Source organism: Mugil cephalus, chromosome 22 (assembly GCF_022458985.1).
Source record: "Mugil cephalus isolate CIBA_MC_2020 chromosome 22, CIBA_Mcephalus_1.1, whole genome shotgun sequence".
Classification (NCBI taxonomy): domain Eukaryota; kingdom Metazoa; phylum Chordata; class Actinopteri; order Mugiliformes; family Mugilidae; genus Mugil; species Mugil cephalus.
The window spans coordinates 8,262,751-8,284,477 of NC_061791.1; the positions used below are offsets into that span (position 1 = coordinate 8,262,751).

A 21,727-nucleotide genomic window follows, 5' to 3' on the forward strand; every position below is an offset into this window, starting at 1 on the left:
CTGAGCCACGTCGTCCTCCCTATTAATCCGCTCAGTGATGAAGAACGTGTTCTACTTTCTGAAGATTTCTCCACGTTATTTCCTGCCCATGCCCCTCGTTTCCCTCAGTTTTTCTCTCATTCTCATCTTCTCTCAGGCAGTTTTCATCCAGTGGCATCTGCCGCAATAGGCCGGTTCAAATGGTTATTGACAGGGAGTGCTGGGGATTTGTGGTTGCACTTATCGCTAACATGGAATCCAGTGCCCTTGGGTCCTTTCTCTACTTCTTGAACTCACTTCATCCTCTTCTCTTTTATTGCACTCTCAGGCCTTCCTCTCTTTGCCTCGCCTCTCATGTGTGAAATAATATTTTTCTCTTCTGTTTGCCTATTTTGATATTTTTGTTTGCCTTTTCCGCCGCTCTGAAGCGCCTTCTTCTCTGTTTTTTTGTCTGCAGAACAAGTTGAGGACCGGAGGTTAAGGAGGAGGGAAGGACGAAAGAAGGAAGCAATGAAGAGTTTATCGTGGGCGAGTGATGATTATCGAATAACTGACAGGCAGATTAACATGTGGAGTGGAAGAAGGGAGGAATGAGTCAGCACCAAGACAACACACCCTCAAAACCCTGTGGTGACCCGAACCCGAACCGAACACAGCACCCTAGGAGAGTATTAGACACCTCGACTCCTCCCCCACCTCTTTTCCCCTTCCTCTGTTTCTCCCATGAGTTGGGACGGGAGGTGGCGCTGTTTGACATTTTGGAGACACAGCAGGGACGGACGGGACCCACCGAGCCTGAGCTTGGCCCTCTGGAAGGACGATAAGGATTTACCGGGACCACCTCAAAAAAAAAAGACAGCCACCTCTTTCACAAGTCACTTTGACCCATCCTCACTAACTCCAACACTGTTAGAAATGTAAAAGTCTATTTTTACTGATAGAAATCAGTCCTATTCCTGTAATTCATTGTTTTCCTTTTCCAAAAATCCATCATCCACACACACACGTACGTGTCCTGTCTTCAATTTGTGTTACTCTGTGTGATGTTAATAATGTAACTATATGCGTGTTGAGTATTCATCCAGACCGACACTTGTGACAACGTATGATCAGAGGAAATAAAAGACGGAACGACACAGGAACTGTTGTTGAACTGTTCTCAATAAATATTCAGTGGACACCGTCTCTCCCCCGTGTGTGTGTGTGTGTGTGTGTGTGCATTTTAGTGTGTGTTTTATGCTAATTACAGCGAGCGTTACCGGTCTTTGATGGATACGCGGCCCTTGTGTTGTCACAACGACATTTTGCCAAACGGAGTGAATACGCCCAAGGGAGGAGGACTGAAGCGCGGGAGAAATATTCATCCCTGATGTGGTGCATCATCTATCTTTCTCCCGTGTTTCATTGTCTGCCTTCCTTTATACGGCTCCGTCGCAGGAATCCTCTGCGCACTGTAGCCTTTCGAGGGGATTTCTACCTCGTCCTTATCTCCTCATTGTGCTTATTTCTTTTTTCTTCTTCTTTTTTTTTATATATATATATATTTTTTTTTACTTATCTACTTCTTTCCCTCTCTTGTTTCTTTCTTTCTTGAGTGCATTTCTTCTCCGCTCAGTCTCCCGGGCTAATGTTGTCTTGGAGGAGACGGCTTCTCCACGCTGTCTGCACTCCGCCAGACTCTGCGGGTTGGATTTAACCGGATAGACGGACTCTGTATGTGTGCGTTGCGAGAGTGTGTATGTGTGTGGGTGGGTGGCTGGGTGGGTGTGTGGGTGGGGTAGTTATGCAGCAGCCGCTTTTTTGTAGCTGCGTGTGGAAGTCAGAAGGACGCTGTCTGAGATTTGACGCAGGTGATCGCAGAGGAGACGTTATCTTAGCCCCGCATCAGGAGAAGAAACTGTGTGTGATGGACGGAGAGGCCAGGGAGGCAGAGTGTGTGTGTGTGTGTGTGTGGTGTGTGTGTGTGTGTGTGTGTGTGTGTGTGTGTGTGTGTGTGTGTGTGTGTGTGTGTGTGTGTGTGTGTGTGTGTGTGTGTGTGTGTGTGTGTGTGTGTGTGTGTGTGTGTGTGTGTGTGTGCGCGCAAGCATGTGATTCGAAGTGAATAATCCCCCTCTGTCTGTCAGCTGTCCTTTTGCTTTCTGACTTTTGGAGTCTCAAAGGGGTTAGGGGTTGACTTCTATTATACAGCGTGTGTGTGTGTAGGAGGGGATTTCTAAAGGTTAGGGATAATGGGCATTGGAGTTCAAGGCAGGTGTTTCTACACAGAGCAGACTAAGCCCATCTTTCCCCCCCTCCACTTGTTTTTCACTCAAGCTGCATGACTTCACTATCTGACCAAGTACCTCTGAACCGAGGATAAGTGATTTAACAGTTTAGTCTCTGTGTAATGAGATTATATCCCCTCCCCCCGAAATAATTAAATGATGATTAGAATCATGAGATCTAAACACAGGGCTTACCTCTGTCTGTTGAAGGCCTCCACAGCAGCTTCAAGTAAAACACTTCTACTCCAGTTTTTTTTTCCAACAAGCTGGAATTTGTGTCACCTGAAGCCAAAGTCGATTTGGATGTAAAGGAACATAAATGGCTAGTAAAATGTTAAAAACACAGTGTTTCAGCTCATCAAACTAATTTAAATAGTAGTCAACGCGGGTAAACGCAAAAGGCAGTTTTTAAATGAAGGTTTTCGTTATTAAGGGAAAATAAAATCCGAACCTCCACGACCTTATGTGAAAAGTGTGTATGCTACGTCAGACACATACAGTGTCTTTGGAAAGCTAAGATTTGGATAATGTAAACCACAGGTCTTCAACAGGGGGTCTGTTGAGATGCTGCACAGGGGCTGCAGTTTCTTTGGTTGATTAGACATTTTTTATACATTTTTTTCTTTTTTTGTCCCCCACAAGTTTAAATTTCTTGAAATACACATTAACATGAATCCAACATGCAAAAATAATACAATTATGAAATTGCACTATATGCTGAGTTTAATATAGAACACATATAGTAGGTAGGGGGTCCCTGCTTAATCTCTCCATCAGTTTGTGGCCCCTGATGTAAACCATTTCATAAAGCAACCATGACAGTAGGAACTGTCTGATCCTGTCAGATCAACAACAAACAAACATTTATAAAGGTGACGCAGCTCCCATATGAAAACACCAAAGATTTTCCTCCAGTTCTTGCCGAAACATTTTCAAGGCCACTGGTTTTTGAAAATGCAACTTTCTCCTCTTTATATGTTTTCATCTCAATCTCGATTTTAATTGTCATGCGTCTTGTTTTCATGTGAGACGGCGTCGCTTCTCCGCGACTTTCAGCCACGCACAAATAAACGGTGACACATACAATCGCCCGCCACAAATGCTGCACTGTTCCCCCCCCCCCCCCCCCGCCAGTCTCTGTCACGATTATCTGCGTTGAAGATAATGCAAATTGTTATGATAATTTTTCTTGGGGTTTGACGGAGAAGAGCATCTGCGAGGAGCCCCCTGAGGGTCAGCGCGGCTGTCACGCATGGAGGTATGGTCTGTTTTTTTTTTTTGTTATTAGCCACTGATGTGACATACACGGGATTTGGCAGGAGAGTGTTTCGTACGCGGCGTAGGAAGGAAATGTGGACTTTATTGAGGGTGTTGCACCCAATTCCAAGAGGAAAATCTGCAGCAATGAGGTTATTCTCACGTAACGGACGATGGCGTGCAGTTCAAATCCAGCCAGTTATTCTTATTATCAGTGTAACAACCTTACCTTCAGCTAGGAACGGTTAGCAGCAGTGTTAATACCCATACCTGCCCGGTGCAAGATGTGATATGATATATGAAGCAAAGCAATTCAACAAATGGATGTACACTCATAGAAATTAGTCATCAAAGCAGATGTCAAAAAAGAATCTATTTGGAGCCATACATTATTTACTATCTATCCTGGCGTGATTTCCATTTTGAAGTCCCTTGAAATAAACTATGTCAATTATCTACAATAAACTCAAGACCCAGGACCACTATCCATATGTTCTTTTTACTGTTATTCCCATCAGCCTCCATCAGTATGGCTTTCACTGTCTTTTTTAGTACCATCTGTCTCAGCGCGAGCAGCGAAACTTTGTCACTGCCACCAGTCCCAGCATTGGACTGCGTAAAACGATTAGGATAAAGCTACAATTTCATTTCAGTGCTTTTATGATATTTCTGTCCCATATTGCCTCTCTTCTCCAAAGAAGCTGGATCGAGGAAAAAAAAAAAGTAGTGAAACGCACTTAAGCCTGCAGTTCCAAAGACAACATCCTCCACCGTGATGACTAATCACGTTTGATTTAATGACCTTTTGCAAAGAAAATAACAGCATTTCCTTTAAAGTTTCCCCCCCCTGCTCTTGCTCCCTGCCCCTTATCCTCCCGTGTGCCTCTTTGCGCCTTTTTCTCCACGCTCCGTGTCCCTATTCCGGGGTTTGGATTTACTCCCCGTTTTGTTCTTTTGTTCCGTCCCCCTCTGCTCTTTTGCTCACTTTTTTCCCCACTTCTTTCTCCTCCTCACTCACTTGTTCTAACCCTTTGAGGACATTGAGGAATAGGCTGGCAGCCTGAGGGGCGGATCTGCTGGCGATGATTGGCGCTCCTCGCTTGCCAATGAGGTGTGAAGCGTCTGCCATGCTGCTGTAACTCTTCTCCGAGGGCCGCCCTCGCCCTTCTTGCGGATCTGCGCGCACGGTTTCGCGCAATATGCTCCAGATAGACACGAGCGCAGTCGCCCTCACGTGTCGGCGACGCAAACCGGAGAGGTTGTAGTTGCGTCTGGGCGAGGACGTCTCACCCGGGTTTGGACTTTGGGAGCAGTAAAGACACACAAACGCACGCTCGCACGCATAAAGAAATGTTCTCGGTTGGCAAGCGAATGCCAGTGGGCCCTGCAGATGAGAGGAGGCCGTCATACACTCCATTCTAGTAATGGGCAGGCAGATGGCAGGCTGCTCTGTAGCCTCTGCTTAGGCTGATGGCTCTATTCATCAGGCTGCTACGCCCTCCCTGCAGCCCTGCGTCGGGGCTACAATTTATGGAGCTCTCTTTTCCTGCGCACTCCCCTCTGCCCCTCTGCCATTCTCCCTCGCTCTTATTTATTTGTTCTTTTTTGTTTTAGTCTGCACCAATTCCTCTATTCTGTCCGAGTCCGCTCCGGTGTCTGTCTGCGTGGTGCCATAAAAGGTTCTTTCATTCAGGGAAGAACTTCTGCTGCTGTGGGAGTGAGTTATTGGCTCTGTTTTAGAAAGTGCTGTTAGCTTTTTTTTTTCTTTCTTTCTTTCTTTTTTTTTTTGGCAGACTGGAGTTTTGGTCATGCAGTCACTTTTCTTTTTTTTTTTTTTTTTGGGTGAAGAGCTTCTTGGTGGCAGAGAAGGTCTCACAGGAGTGAGTCAACCGTTTTTGAGCCAAAGGCAGTTTACTGCAGTGCGGATGATGGAGCTTGAGAAAAATAAACAGGTAAACCTGAACGCTCAAGTGTAGGACTTTTCCAGCTAAAGAAATGTATGTTACATTCTCGACAAACTTGATTAGCAAGGGCTAATCTGGTTAAACTAATCAACTTGATTAAGCTAATCTGCACCGGGTAGATCTTTCCCGCACAGTTGGCGATGTTGTGTGTTGGATATGGTGGACGTCTAGTAGAAAAACCAATAAACTATTAAATAAAGTTTCTACTGTGCCAGGTAAAAATAAAAGGATGACAATCTAATAACACAACTGTGCTATCTCTGGAGAGTCCCAAGCTTTTGTTCTGAACAGATCTAGATTCAAGAACACAGTCTATTGTTTATGTTGAGTAAACGTCATAGCTACTAAGCTACTCCTAGAAGCTCACAAATGAAAATCTGTCAAGAGCAGTCCATATTACAAAGCCAGTTAGTGTTGTCCTGAGATAACAGTTAACTCTTGTGCCTCTCAGATTAGGCCAATGGTTAGCTGGTGTGTTATCAAAGAGGATCTGTTGCTCTCTTACGTCCAAGCTTCGTCTGTGATGTAGACTGGAGCTTGGGCTAGGATGCGAGTGATGTGGCAAGACTTCTTAGTCCTGGTGAACAGCCTGATTGCAGCATCATGAACCATCTGCAGCTGATCTATGGATGTGGTGTTTAAGCAGGTGAATAGTTGAGTTATGATGGTCCAACCTGGAGGAGATGAATGCGGGAACACAAACACAGTTTGGCTATATCTCTGAGGCAGAAGAACCAGGTGTGGGTTCTTTCTCCAGATGTGTGGGTTGATCGAAAACTACGCCCAGGTTTCTCAGATGATGATGTCCATTGTCTTTGAGAGAGCCCATGTGACAGACATGAGACAGCCCAACTCTGAAAGGCAATGCTCTCTGCTCCTAATATCAGCACGTCTATTTTGGCGGAGTTTAGTTGAAGGAAATTGCTGATCAAACCAACTATTAATAGCAGCTCAGCTACAAGCTCAGTTCCTGGTGTTACTTCATATTCTGTGACTCATAAGAACCAAAGCCGCCTTCATATACTGTGTACATGTAGGCCGTGTCTCTGTAATTAAGCGTTATAAAGCAGCAGTTGGACATTTTGAGCTCTGTTACCAAGATTGAGATCAGTAGATTAAGTTTGTGCTCTACATCCTCCATGCAGATTGCATCCCCCTCTTTTCACGCCAAAGGTTTCTTTGACTTTGCAACAACTTTCTGTTTTTCAATAGCTCACCGTTGTGTTATGAGGCCAACATGTGAGTTGAAGGAGCTTTAATTATGCATAAATGGCTTGCTGTCCCGGTGTGAAAAACGCTGCACAGGTAAAGAACTATCTGTTGAATAAGTGATAGAGGTTGTGCGATGGATAGCGGCGCATGTATGTGTGCGGCTGTACGAAGGGTGGAGACGGAGGCAGCGAACGAGAGGACTTTTACTCTTCAGTTTCCCTCCAGAGATGAAGTGAGCGGTAATGAGGCCCTGAGCTGCCTTCGTGAAGAGACAGTAGGAGCGTTAGGAGACGAGGATGACCTTGAAGACCTCGTGTACTCAAAAAACAAAAAAAAAAAACTTTAACACATCCACAAACTTAAAGCAGTCAAACTACTTGTTAATAACAAAGTTAAGTTTTGGAAAGCTGGCATTTTTGATTTTTTTTTTTTTTTTTACAATCGATATCAGCAGACATGCAACAGTTTTTTACACTTCATATTCACTCTAAGGTCAGCGTTTGTGGTCGTGGCAGTGGTGTTGCATCATAATTGGTAAATAATTAATGCTATCTGAAGGCAGTGGAGCACAATTGTACTGCATCATCAGGAGAAACAAGTTGAGGAAGAAATCAGCATTGTAGGTTTAAAATGTATTTGTTCATTGAGTGACGGAGTTAGAGCACTCACCATATTGGAACTTTATACTTTCTCTGTTTCTTTGGGCTCATGGGATGACAGAAGCCAGAAAAACAGTTGCTGAAAAAGAAAAACAAAACTTGCTCCAACAGATAGCTACAAGCTTTTGTTTCACACTTCATACTTTCACAGAGCTAGATTTGTTTATATTTGTTTTGTGTGTTTCTCAAGTTTCTATGTCGGTGCCTTTTGAGCTCCACAGATTAACAGTTAATCCGTCATATATATGTATGTTTATCTTGAGATTGGTGACTTTCTGGTTTTTCAGTTCAATGTGCAGAATTTCCTCAGTTTGAATAGAACTGTGGCACATCTGACTCCTGGGTTCGGTTTGCTCGGACCAAGGGAACTTTGCACAGTTGCACTCGAGTTCACATCAAAACAGCCAAGAGCCTTAAGAGCTGGTGGTCTCAGCTTGGTCTTCTGGACGCCTCTGGCAAGGGGGTGACTGTCCTCAGTCTGACCTAGATACCAGGAGTATGCTGCAAGTTTGAGCTAACGTTTAGCCGTTAGCTCCCTTGTTCTGATTAGACTTTGAAAATTGTGAGTCCCTGAAGTATTTTCAGCATTGTGTTAGAAAAGGTTTGTCTGGTATATTGCCAAGATATTTAGCCACGTATAACATTATGACCACCTAACTGATATTGTGTAGGTCTCCCTTGTGCCTCCAAAATCAGAGAATGGACACGGGTCTTCAGAGAGTGTCCGGTGGTGTCTGGAAGCAGTGCTTTTGGAGGGAGGGGGTGTCCTATGGGTTAAGGTTAGGGTCCTCTGACGATGTTCCAGTGCATCCTACAGATACTTGGATCAGTTTAGGATCTGTTTTTCGTGCTTTTTTGAGTTGTCCATAAACTGTTTTTGTGTGTGCCTGTGTTTCAGGCTGCATCCTGCTGGGGATGCCTGCTGCTATCAAGGAGCGCCACAGCTATGGGGTGGGGTGCCTGGTCTGGTCTAGGTGGGTGGTCCATGTCTAAGTACCCCTACCCTATGGAACAATTTACCACTTAACATCCATTTCCCCCCCTCTATAGTACTGTTCTCAAAGCACCTAAAAACATACCTCTTCTCCATGACATACTCTCTTTAACCCCTGTTCCCCATCTCTTCTAGTTAAGCATCCTTGGGTACCTTGAAAGGTGCTATATAACTCACACGGATGCCAAGCCCAAAAGTTTTCCAGCAGAGCATTGTATTGTGACAAGATGGTCCATGTTATTTACTTATGTCAGTGGTTTTAATGTTGTGGCTGATCAGTGTATATTATCACACGTCTATATACTAATACACTGTGGTAATAACCACTTTTCCATGCCATTTTTGTGGTACTATACTGGTACTTTTAGGTAAATACAGTAACTCATTAGGGTAAGTGGTTAGGGTTACTCATCAGTAACTTGAATTCATGAAATGACCGACACAGTGGATGAGAGGTCTAACCAATATGTCCAGAAGGAACATATTACTCCCATATGAAGGTTATATACCCCCTGCATGTTAGAGAATGCCATAAGCCACTGGCTAGTAAACCTTTTACATGGCCCTGCATAAGCCTATCCATCCGTGACCTGTGAGAAGTCAGTTTAGGCTAATCCCCGCAACTGTAAAAAAATGTTTTCTCACTCTTCAGAAGAGGATTTAAATTACTTTACGCTTACAACTTGTGCTGCGGCGTGCCCGGAGATGTGGTGTGCGGCTTGCGCCTGGAGCGTTAATTTTGCCCAGAAGCCCAATTCGCTCGGCTGAGCGGGGGCCCGATTTATATACAGGCGCCGCTATCCCCCGTCCCCTCTGATCAGAGCTACACATGCACGGGCTGACTTTGTGTTTGCCCTCCTATTGTCATATGAGATGCGTCAGCACATCGGCGCGCGCGCGTCCGAGGTTAGACGCACACACAGACACACCTGTTCGCGCAGACAGAAGCGCCGAGAGGTGGGTGAATACACGTGCAACATGACCGCAGCTCTTGCACATGCCCTCTCATATTGTAAGCAGAGGGCTCGAGGGCAAATACAGATATTGCACATTAACACACACACACGCTGAAGCCTGCTTTGTGTTTTATACCTCATTGTCCCAGTTGTGTAAAGTGCCTCGAGGCAATGCAGGCACACAACATGATTATCTCCATTTGATGTCGGTGAATGGGTCATATCGGGATCAGCGCCATCATTGGGTCATCATGGTAAACACACACAAATAAACATCTGTAAACCCGAGGGACCCTTGTGTATAGCACACAATCCTGCTGTACTCTGGAGGCGCTGTCTTTATTTCATTATTTAATGCTGTTCCTGAGCCGGCACTCTTTCATTTCATCTTCACACGTACAAATTTCTGTCGCATTTGTTGACTTGATTCGATGCTCACGCGCATGATGAATATTAAACAGGACTTCCTTTGAAAATTACACACCTGACTTTTTCCTTTTTTTGATGTTTTTTTGATGTCGAATTTTTTTTGGCGTGCCTCTATTACAGACCAAACGTACTTCCACCTCCCCGTCACATGCTCATTTCTCTTCCGACTCGCGACGGAAACTGATCTCGTAGCGCCATCTTGAAGGATGTCCGCCTTCCTAAAAGAGCAGCTTGAATGAAGGAAAAGAGGTCTGCTGGAGAGAATCCTTTTTGGATACGCCAAGATTACTATATTTTTAATTGTGTCAAAAGTCAAGCAACATACAAGGAGACGAGGCGAGGAAAAGAATCGTGATGGGGTAGTCCTGACAAAACTGTAATTAAATAAATCCCTTCCTTTGCAGAATATTCGCAAAAGCAACCGTCTCCATCCGATTTTTCCATTATATTTTGGCAGTAATCTAATTATTATCTTTTTTTTTTTTAGCTGTTGGCAGGGAGACCATTCAGATCTCATTCATGAATTCGGTTTGCACCACAATCTACATTTTGTCCACCTTTAATTTAACCAAAAAAAAAAAAAACTGAAAAACACCCTTTCTTCAACAGCTTTCCCATCAGGCCCTGCAGAGTTGCTCTTCAGTGGAGTGAGGCGTCCTGAGTGTTGACTAATCAAAGGGCCTTTCATGGGCAGAGACCGATGGCTTAATTAGAACTACTAATGTTAATCACACTTAAATATTTATAAGGAGGAATTCTTTTGTTTAGCCTTGACCTTTCCTGGGAGCTCATTAACATGGTAAGTACCGCTGCTGGTGTTGCGGCGTTTCTCTTAAACACGGCCGCGACGCCTCCCGCCTCTCCTCCTCCTCCCTCGGCCGTTATTGATTTTCATGGAGCAGACGTGGCGCTGTGTTAACGCTTCGTTTGAATGACATTGGTTTATCAAGTTGAGTTTCGCCCCCGGAGGCGTGTACGCGCGGGTGCGTGTTGGAGCCACCCGAGGGGTGGGGGGGTGGGGGCGACGACGGGGCAATATCTTATCAATAAAGGAAGCTCGTTGTGTCTAAGTGGCAGTGAAGGTAATGGAATAGGATGTTTCTGAGCTTGCTTCGGCTCAGCACTTTGACTGAATTTCATGATGGAAACGGAATTGTTATTTGAGAAGCACACAAAGAGCTGCATCGTTTTATGACCCAAATTATTTCTTAGCCGCACTCACACAGAGCCAGAGGCAAAAGGCTCCATTACTTTATATATATATATATTACTATAGGATATACACAGCACTTGTAGGTTAATAGTAGAGGACACCGAGGACTCTACCGCTCCTACTTCTATCCAGAGGTACACCGGTAACCATCACTGACATCAGCAGCAGCACAGATGCAGCTTCTTATTACACGTGTTCAGCTCCACCGAATGAATTTGGCTGCTTAAGATACCATAAACTTACACTAATGACATGTGCTTTGGGCTAATAAACATCTCCTGCTCTGAGGGAGAATTATTGTGGTGTGGTGTTTTAATGAAAACCATTAATCATTCATTGTTATTCTCTCAATTTAATGTGTTCAGAGAGTGAGTCTGGGCTTTAACTTTTTTTTTAATTTATTTATTTTTTTATATTCTACTTAAATTACCCCTCAGCTTCCCCCCACCCCACCCAGCTCCAATTTTCACCAGTGTGGGTAGACCGCCCACGGTGCTCAACCGCTCTAAACGGGTCTAATTATTTCATCCGTGGTGGGAACAGGCAATTGTGCATCAACTAGACATGAATGCATGTTAGTTTTTTTTTTTCTGTAAAATATAGCAAAATGTTGTTCCCAAGTTACATTCAAGCCCTTGCTAAATGAGTGCCGATTAAGCTAATCAGTGATGGGTAACCGGAGTTTGAAGCCCCAGCTGTCGCCATCTTTGCATTTTCTTCTAATAGATGTGTGCTCAAATATAAATGGCTCGCACCATACCCGCAGTACTTAAAATGAGCCTTAACTCCCGGTTTATTCAAAAAGGGGAAAAAGGTTGAGAATGAGTGATGCTAAAGTGGGGCGGGTAACGCAGCGGGCTAGCTGAGATTAGCTAGAAATCTGAGATGACGCTACTCTGTCACTCAATACGACTCTGCCCGACGCTTCATTAAAAATCCAGCCACTCGTGTTGTCATGAATGAGGAAATTAGCTCCAGAGACCAAACATTTTAACATGGACGTCTACGGAGATTGACTCATTTTCCGAGCTAGCCTCTAGAAGTCGCTTTAAGAACTGCCAATTTTGCAGTTTGCTTCATTTTCATTGATTACTGTATGAATAAGAAAGCAATGGCGACACAGAGATTACCAGTGGTGTAGCTTTTCGTCATTACAAAGCCTTGAGTGAGGAGAAAGAAAATGCCGTACATTGTTTGTGTAATTACTCTCACTGACAGAAGGGGGAGACAAAAGGTCGGCACTGTACCTTTAAAAAATATCCTAATCTACTCTTCATGTTCTTGATATTATAACACAGATACTCAAATATCATTGTGTATATTAGCCATGTAAACCTCCACATACAGTTGCTATTTATTAAGGCAGTTAATAGTGGGATTGCTGTTTTGTTTTTCTTAAATGCAGCTGCCCTACACCATCTGTTTTCCCCATTGTTCCCTTTAATGCACTGATATTTCATTGTTAAGCTATGTAAATGACATAGTTAATAGAGGAAGCCACCATGACTATAATAAATAAATTACCTCAATGCCGCACATCTCACGTTTCTGGATTATAATCAGATGGCTACTTTAAATATGTAGCATGTGGGTTTAAACTGTACTGAGTCATGTATTTTAATGAAGCTCGCTGAGATTTCTTCTCTCGCACAGTGCACATTTTTATCTGCATCTGTTCATGCACTCACATCACAATGTGCGCTTTGGAATAAGCCTTGACATGTGAGGAAAGTGAGAGTAAAAAAAAAAAAAAAGTGTCATCTTACTGATTGCATGGGAGAAAGTCATACATGTTCAATATGCATGTTACTAGATCTGTGTGCATGTGTACAAATGGCTGTCGTTTTAGAGAGAGAGAAAAAAAAGTGAAAAAATGAAGAGTTAGTGAATGACCACGCTGCCATATTGAAAGCAGCCACTCCGTCTCACAGCTCTGTAATCACTAAATGCCGTTTGGGAAGTGACCGTAAGCACTTCAAACCACCTACGTGTTTCACAATCAGACCAATGAATAAAACATTTGAATTTTAAGTGCCCAGATTTGGAATTCAAAATACGCGGAGATGTGATACTGAGGAACAAAGCCAAAAAAAAAAAAAAAAGACCAAACAGAGTTTGCGGCGGCCCCTCCTCATACTTCATACCACTTGTGGAGGTGGAATTGAAAATCTGCTGCCAGTGTGTCTGTCTTTAAGAGTGTGATACAGGAGCAGGTGCAAACATATTTTCAATCTCAACTTGTCTTTTGGCTTCAGAGGTATGTGAGGGACAGATTTTTCTATCTTTTCCTCAGTCCCACAGCCACCTGCTTCCACATGACTTTACGTCCATTATGGCCTGACACAGACTAAGGTCATACCATGACACTGTTTTTCTCACATTGTATCACCCTTCACAATATGACCAAAAAAATGTATAACACAGTGTTTTTCAAAATTCTTCTGGTACGTTACGGTGAACATTTTCTACTGGTTGGGAGAGGAATTAATGCAGTAGATTGACTAAGGATGGACTATTTTGCTGTGACGATGGGTAAATATTGAAGAATAATCCCAAGCTAGTATTAAAACAGGCTCGCATGGACTCGAGTTAGCACTGCCTCCTGATATGGAAATCCGGGAACATTTACAGCTCAGAGATAGAATTAAACGTTATCAAGATGAAGAAACAGGGACAAATACAGTTTTGACATATTTATTATATTTAAACATAATTAAACTGCTGTGTCTGTAATGTCAATAGCAGTGCAACCGGCTACCGTAATACCTGTAGTCTGAGCACAACCTTTTTTTTTTTTTTTTTTTCTCATTCATAAAAAGCTAAAATTGGGGACATTTTCGGGGACAGCTTCATCCAGCATGGGTACTATCCACAGAAATCAGGGATGTATGGCCACCCTAAAAAAACAAAAAAGGCACTTTGGCTATTATTTGGCTATTAGTTCTTCTTCCAGTTCTGCCACTTCATTTTTTGGACCATTCCATCTTCACCACACCTCACAGTGACCGTGCGTGTTTAGAAGTGTTACACTGAAAATGGTCTACACGCTGTGTAATAAAATATGCCGGTATATTAACCAGTATTAAGTATCAGCCTCAGCTTGAGGCAGCAACATCTAAATCGGATCTCTCCGATTTACATTTATGAAGCGTAGCGGCAGTCACAGTTTATAACAACAGCACTAATGTAATAGTTTACAGGTCAGGTTATATTAGAGGCAGCAGTCTTAAATGTCACTGACAATTGAATTTATTTAAGAGGAAACACTGCAACTGGGCCACCAAGACGGAGCCAAAGAAACAGCCAGATGTGCTGTATGAAATCATGGGAAGACGCCGCACATTCACTCCACACTCTTATAGGAGTACGAGGGGTCATCTGTCGCTTATTACAACTGATCCACTCTCTATAGAAGTTGGTGTCTTGTGTCTATGACGTATACTTTCGTGATGATGTCTTGGAATCCAGGACAGCAGCCATATCTCCTTAGGTCCATAAATGCCCAATTTGCATAATCACTTAAAGATTTCATCTGCTTGTGCAAGTAGCAGGAGCTGTATAATCAACTTCTGGGTTGGATCTCACTCGTAGCATAACTTGCATTACTTGGCAATTAAGCTGTGGTATTTGTTTGTTTTTTTTCTCGGAAAAATGGGAGTTCAAGCAACCCCCCGGTTGCATCTACATTCAGTGTTTAAGTTGACAAACTGATTCCAATGGTTTTAGACTCTGTATGACGTCCAGCATGCGCTAGACCAAAGTGGAGCTCAGCTATTATTACTATGCTTTCTCTGCTGCGAAGAGTCAAAATGTCTGTTTTAGTATACCCGACAGTTAACTCAATAAATTGAATATTAAAAGGCTGAAGTCATGATGCTCTACTGTGAATGTGCATTTGTTATGCAAAGTGACCTACAAGGAATGTCCTTTTACCCAAACAAACTTCACTTTTTCTCTAATAGCTACTAACATACCAGGACAGCAGGTAGCTGTTCAGGTAAAGTGATGTGGACTTTATTTACCTTCGCTCTTAAAAATAGGTTTTGATACTGAGGAATAAAGTAGCACGGATACTCAAGGGAGTAAGGTAGCAGGTACAGACGAGGTGTGATCACAAACCATCAGAGGTCCTTAAGGTTGCAAAAGCAGAAGGATTAAATGCTATTCGATCGCTGGGAACATCAATCCCCCTTCTCTTGTTTCTCATTTTGTTGTTTCTTTTTCCTTATTTCACAAAGCTCTAATCTCTCCCATTTCTATTCTGCCTTTTATCATGTCTTTTGAGGCTCTAATAACATTTCCTAAAGCAAAAGCCACCAGCAATAAGGTAACAGAGAGGTAGATTTATTGCTCCTCCGTCTGAGCGGCAGACCTTGAAGTGCCTTATATGGGCTGCATGTGTACGCCGCTGCTTTTTCCTCACCGTTCTGTCACCGCTTCTGCCGTGGAACGATTGCGCGATCTCGTGCGCGCAGCTCTTATCCGTTCATAAAGGCCTTTCACTGGGGATTTGGAGGACACGCTATACCCACCACTTCTTTAAAAGCAAACATCGATTGCAGGTTGGTGACAAAGAAAGAAAACTTGTTCACGTTTAATGGCACTCCTGCATTGAATCTTGGGAGAGGACTTCTGTGGGTCCATTTATCAAGTATATACAGATGCTACTTCTCTGTAAGCATCTTGTTGGTGGAGCTTGTTGGGGACGCCTAATGGGAAATGGGGCACTGTTTATGAAGACGTTTTAAAATAGTGACACATTAATTGGTATTTTGGGCTGACAGTATATAATTTAATATTGTCACATCTAAGGCAGCAAAGGATATCAGGTCTGGAGGCCAGTTTTCAGCCTTGTTAACTTTTATTTTATCGTATATTATGTATTTAAATGAGTGAAATAATACTCGTACTGCTGCTACAGACAAAAAACAGTCTTTCAAGCTTAACATTTCAAATACTATAAACAATGATATTCCAACTTTGTGCTGCTGTCTTTAATAACTACATAACACTATACTTGTATTTTCATTACTTGTGTTGTAAATATTAAAATTAACTACTTGCAGTGCAAAAAATGTTGAATACTTCATTATTTCCACGTAAGCGTGGTGCTTAAAGAACACTTCAGCTTCTGCTCAAATCACTTTTTTGATGGAGGACTTGTACTGGGTCTGGGTCTCTATTACTTTATACATGTCTGCTGAAGTATTGAAAGTATCGATGTTTTGATTTAAGAATGGATTTTAGAACATAACAGTATCAGAGGTATCGATATTTCGGTATCGATCCGCACATCACTCGTATCCGTGCGTGTGCTGGTTTGATTTAGCAGCCTGTAATCCATCTGTGATTAAAAGTGCATCAGCTGCTGTTAGCTCGTGAAACAGTGAAGGGTAAAGGATGTGGAGGACAATTAACTTTTGGTGTGTCAGCTGGTTTCCTGGACACCTCACTGTAGCAGCAAGACTCCAGGAAGTATACTGCACTCTGCCAAAAAAAAAATAAATAAATAAAATAAACAGTTCAGCCCTCTAAAACTATGGATGAATGGATCAAACAACCCCCATGTGATGTGAAACATCCCTCTGAAATGTAAGCCTAGAAATGGTAATCATGGCTATTTGATGTATGCAAATGTCAAAACACGTTATAGAAAGCTACAACCTTATCTGTGTGTGTAAAAGAAAACAGTTTTTATTGTGTTCAGGTCAGGCATCTTCAACATTTTTTTCAGGCCAAGGACCCCTAAACTGATGGAGAGATTAATTAGGGACCCCCTACCTACTGTATGTGTTCTATATTAAACTCGGTCTAGTGCTATTTATAAATATACATTAGTATTAGTATCATTTTACATTTAATATTGAGCTATCCCTTATCCATTTGAGCTTTTTAAAGACCTAAGAACCATAAAAAGTGTCTTCTTTAAACAGGAAGTAGTTTTAGAAATAAAAAGGGTCCTCATGTGTGGACACTGGAATTATTTTATATAATGTTCTAATTCTAAATATTATATTAATATTCTAACAAAGTCACCCATATGTAATAAAATATAAAACCGTTAATTCTCATATCTGATCATTTCTGTGCAAAAGCAGAATTGCAAATAATGAAGTCCCAACGTCCTCAATTGAGTATTTGCTAATTAGCGAAGTTATAGCTCGTTATTATTGATAGAATTTGTGTCATATTTAGCCAATAAGGATAAATGAACTAGTTTCAACTGTAACTTGACCGCTATCATCTTTTTACACCAACTAGTATCTATTAGTTATGAAGAAAAAAGTATAAATGAAGCAGAACAAGAAGCTGCCACAAACCTAAAACTTAACGTCACCATATGAGGACGCAGGGTCTTAGGAGGTTAAAGTAAAATGATTTTTTTTTTCTTTTTCTTGGAGGATTTTATTGCGTTGGTTGCTGCTTTCACTTATCGTGTCTGTGTGGTCGTTGCAGCAGGTTCAGTATATGCTTTGTCAGGTACTTTGTCAGGCTCGTGACATGGACGGGCTGAAAAGGGAAAGAAAGGACTGAGAAGGTGAGCGAGATGAGAGATTAGGGATTGATTATTGACTGGTGTGGGGTTGGAAAAGGAACACAACCTATTTTCCTCTTGTTCATGGGTGGGAAAGGAGAGCTGCAGAAAAAAGATTCATGCCATCTCTCCTTCATTTACCCTCTATCAACCTGCACTAGTTTTGTTAGGATTTCATTTTCTTCCGTGTGTTTAGCGACGCTGAATTAACAGTGACGGTACGGCGAGACAAAGTAGCAAAAGCCAGGAGGGAGGATGGAAAGTACAGAAGGAAATAACAGAGCAGAAGAAAGGCAAAGCACCCGCGCGCATTCGTGGCTAAACAGAACAAATCAGTGCGAAGAGGAGACCTCGCGGTTTTCTATTCCCAAATCAAACAAGCAGTCATTAAAACCTCGCCTTCCCGAGTCATCTCGCAAATCACTTCCACAAATTCATTTCACGGCGGCACCACGATTCACCCCAAGACAGTAACCAAACACAATCATATGCTTCATTTCCATCCAAATAACGAAAATCTTATCGGTGATCACAGTGAATACAGTCCAAAGATTTCTCTGTCCATCAGCATTTATCAGCGTGTGTCCGTGCGTGTTTTTTTTTTTTTGTATTTTTTAACCCTTGTGCATATGTCAATAGAAGTCTGGACTCAATTATTCCATTAAGTAGACAGTGTACGGTAGCATGCGGTGACTAAAACACACTCCCAGGTCCGCTGCAAACACTCTGCAGTCAATAAGCCATTTCCTGTTAAAGGGTGAGAGTGTGATCTCGTGTGTGTGTGTGTGTGTGCGTTGTTCTGAACAAAGGGTGTTCCCATTCTTTGGTTGAATTTGTGCCTTTTTCCCAAAGCTTGTCTTCTCGAGCTGTGGGGAACATAAATCCACGTCGGCCTTTGCAAGTTTTGTGTGTGTTTGTGTGGCGGCCGCTGTGTCTGTGTGTTTGTGATTTCTGGGTGTAAGAGAGAATGTGAGAGGCAAGAGAAGAAAAAAAGAAAAAAAGTAACAGTCTTGTTTTCTGTAAGTGTGATTTGGACGTGTATGTCTTTCCTACAACACACACACACACACACACACACACACACGCACACACACACACACACCCAACACGTTCACTGTGTGTGACTGGCATGCTGAGCGCAGACTGCAGCACAGTGTCCTGCTCTCCTTATTCTTCTGCGGCAGGACTCTACACTTAATGAGTTGTCCAGGGACTTGAGACTGTTTAACACACACACCCACACACACACAGAAATGCACATCCACAAGCATTTTTTTTTTGTCCACTGTTCTTGCGAGGACTTGCAGAGACATTCCTTGACCTCTTTTAACCTCAACTAGCCACCCACCGTGCTGACCTTAAACCACACCCCTTAACCATTTAAATAACCGCAATTTCAATATTTGAAAATTTTCACTCAGTCTGGTCTTGTTTTTTTTGGTTACCGGTGGTCTACAGCAATATGCGCCTTCCCATAGGTTGTAGCCTATGCACCTACACAAAAAATGTAAATATATATATACATTGTCACGATGCAGATCGCAACAACTGTGATTGGATTGAATACTGCTTTGCTAATGCAATGAGGACATGAATGTTAAGGGACAGTGTGAAGTATTAAAGTCAAGTTCATGCACCAAGTCCACAATACAGGACATGCATTGAAAATTACTGCCGTCCGGGGCCACGCCCCCCCTGAGTGGCAAAAACATGGTGAAATGTATCAGTGAATACAGCGAGACCTGGAAAATTAGGATTATCAGATCAAATTAAGGACAATGATCCATACAAACTAGTATGGATTTGGAAAAGTGAATTAGCCTCAGGTTGAGTTAGTGTTAGTTCATTTCAGTTAAGATGAATGTAATTAAATAAAAGATGCTAATGCTAAGAGATTTACTGAGAAGTAGCGTTAGCTACTGTGGAGTCTGACCAGACGTTAAAAGGACGATGTGGAGTGTTCACAAATACTCCGTTTATTATTTTATTGTTATTTATTGTTGAAACTGAAATAGTTACAGCTTTTCAAATCTGCTGGTACAGACAATTGCACAACGTATTAATCTCCATGAGAAATTCACACTTGCATTTATTTATTAAAATCTATGACTCAAACTAATGCTGCTAATCTCCATGCTCAACTGCACTCAGCAGCTGTAACCACAGACACTTCAAGAGATATGCATCATTTTAGGAGTCAGTGTCGAAACTTGCAAAAATAACGTCACGTTATGCTACTGGTACAAAATGTTGGAGGTGTGGGGACAATGCAGAGTGTGAGAATATGTTTTATCCATGACCAGTTGGACCCCTGATAAGTGAGCAGTCCCCGGCCACTGAGACCGATATTCCTCTAAATAATTTTGTGGTAAATAAGATTAGGATTCTCCTGAAATGCCACTGTTACACATGTAGATGAATGATTCCATTCATGATGCTGGGTGTGGGGTGTTACTGGGTTAACCTGATCTCCCTGAAGACAACATGGAAGAAGAGGCATAACTCATGCCACGTTACGATCTACCGGCCAAGGCCTCCTTTCTTCCAAAAAGAAACCAAAAAGAAACTACCCTGACACGAACCACATCCATTTGTCCTCTTTGTACTTCGACAATTCCAGTAGCATTTTTTAATCACGGCTGACTGTAGCAACACATCTACCAAGGCAAACACCTTCTCAGAGAGAAACCACATGATTCAAGCGCTAAAGACTCACAAGATGGTTGGTTTTGTGTTTTGAACGTGAAGAACTCCGACACAAAAGCAAATATCGCCGCTCTGAACAGACGCACGCAGTTCATAAAGAAGCTGAACATTCCCACATTTATCACATTTGAATGAATTTTGTACTTGGAAGTATGCGGAGTTAAGCGTAGGCTTCCTCCAGGCCGACACATTAATAATGAAAATAAGGAAATGCGGAGCGACCCTACAGAAATATAGATTAAAGAAGATTTGTTTCTCTGTCTTTCTGTCATACGCATGATTTATAGGTTTTCTAAGGTTGGGTAATGTTTCCAGAAGCAGGTGCAGCAGTTAAAGGAAGCATATCCTTAGTGTGTGAAATTGTCCCTAAATGTCACCTTGTGGGAACGCTGCCCAGACACAAGCAAACACGTTAACGCATTAATATCTCAACAAGGGAAGGAGGGTACAGTGTATGTTTACGCCGTTCTACCAATCTTTTTCATTATTATTATTTATTGCACTGTTCTTGTAGTCAGAAATCCAATGGCTGCAAATAGGAGCCCAGCAGCCCGTATAGAGGAATGTGCGCACCCCATCTCCAGCACTAAGTAAATATGTGTACAATATATATGAGGACGAGAGTGAGGATGGAAATGGGAGAGATCGCTCACACCATTTCTCCTCTTTCAATCAATAACCCAGTGATTCTAATAGACATTGATTGCATCTGAATCCCAGATCCCAAGTCGCAAATGTGATTATAAAATGGCCAGTCTTGACACTTTATTGAAAACAATGAGGCTGGAAGGAGAACCGGGCGGAGGGAGGGAGGGAATGGGAGTGACTGGCTGGGAAAGATGGATTAATCTTCCACTTGTCACCTTGCTGAACCCTTCTCCTTCATCCACTTTGAGTTTGAGTTTTTTTCATGCATGTTAGAGTGCGTTCGGATCTGCGCGTTCTTTGCGAGATATTGACGTGGAAACTGTGGCGTGCGTAACTACCGAGAGGGCACCGGTATCGAACAGTTCTGAATATTTCCACAGCAGCGTAGATGCACTGCAAACCACTCGTTGACGTGCATGTCTCGGGCCTGTCAGCCTCTCTGATGGGAGATTGATAGCTCAGTCCCTAATCTGTTTTAAAAGCAAAACCGACGTGATTTTATCTGTTTTTCCACTCATTTTTAGTTCCTGTGTAGGCTGGGCTGGGAGAGTTGGGCCGATGGCATATATTGGAGAACGAGATCAGTCGAGGCAAACCACAGAGCTATGCAGTTTATGGAGTCCGAAGCAGTGACGAATGTACATGGGGGAAATAAATCAACCACTTCGCAAACATATGGCTCCAATCAGCAGTTCATCTAGTATTGGGGATGGAGCCGAACCAAAATACGGTACAAATAACGTGTTGTTTTTTACAAATACTTATGTCAAACAAATAGTTTTAAAATTGTTTGTATTGGAAAAGAAGACAAACACCCTACCAAAAAGGCACCACAGTAAATATTTGCGCGTCTGCCCAGATTGAGTGACGTTCAGGAAGCACTAGTTTTGTCAAATAGCTTTACCTTAGCT

General features: G+C 42.5%; 1 protein-coding gene across 1 annotated transcript in view; it reads left to right on the forward strand.

Annotated features, from left to right (window-relative positions):
• The window catches only part of chchd3a (coiled-coil-helix-coiled-coil-helix domain containing 3a), a 67,983-nt gene extending 66,819 nt beyond the window's left edge, over positions 1-1,164 (forward strand). Inside the window, exon 9 of the mRNA XM_047575550.1 lies at positions 437-1,164. Within this exon, the coding sequence (XP_047431506.1) occupies positions 437-460 (24 nt within the window). The 3' untranslated portion in view covers positions 461-1,164. The remainder of the gene's footprint in view (positions 1-436) is intronic.
• Positions 1,165-21,727: the final 20,563 nt, after the last annotated feature.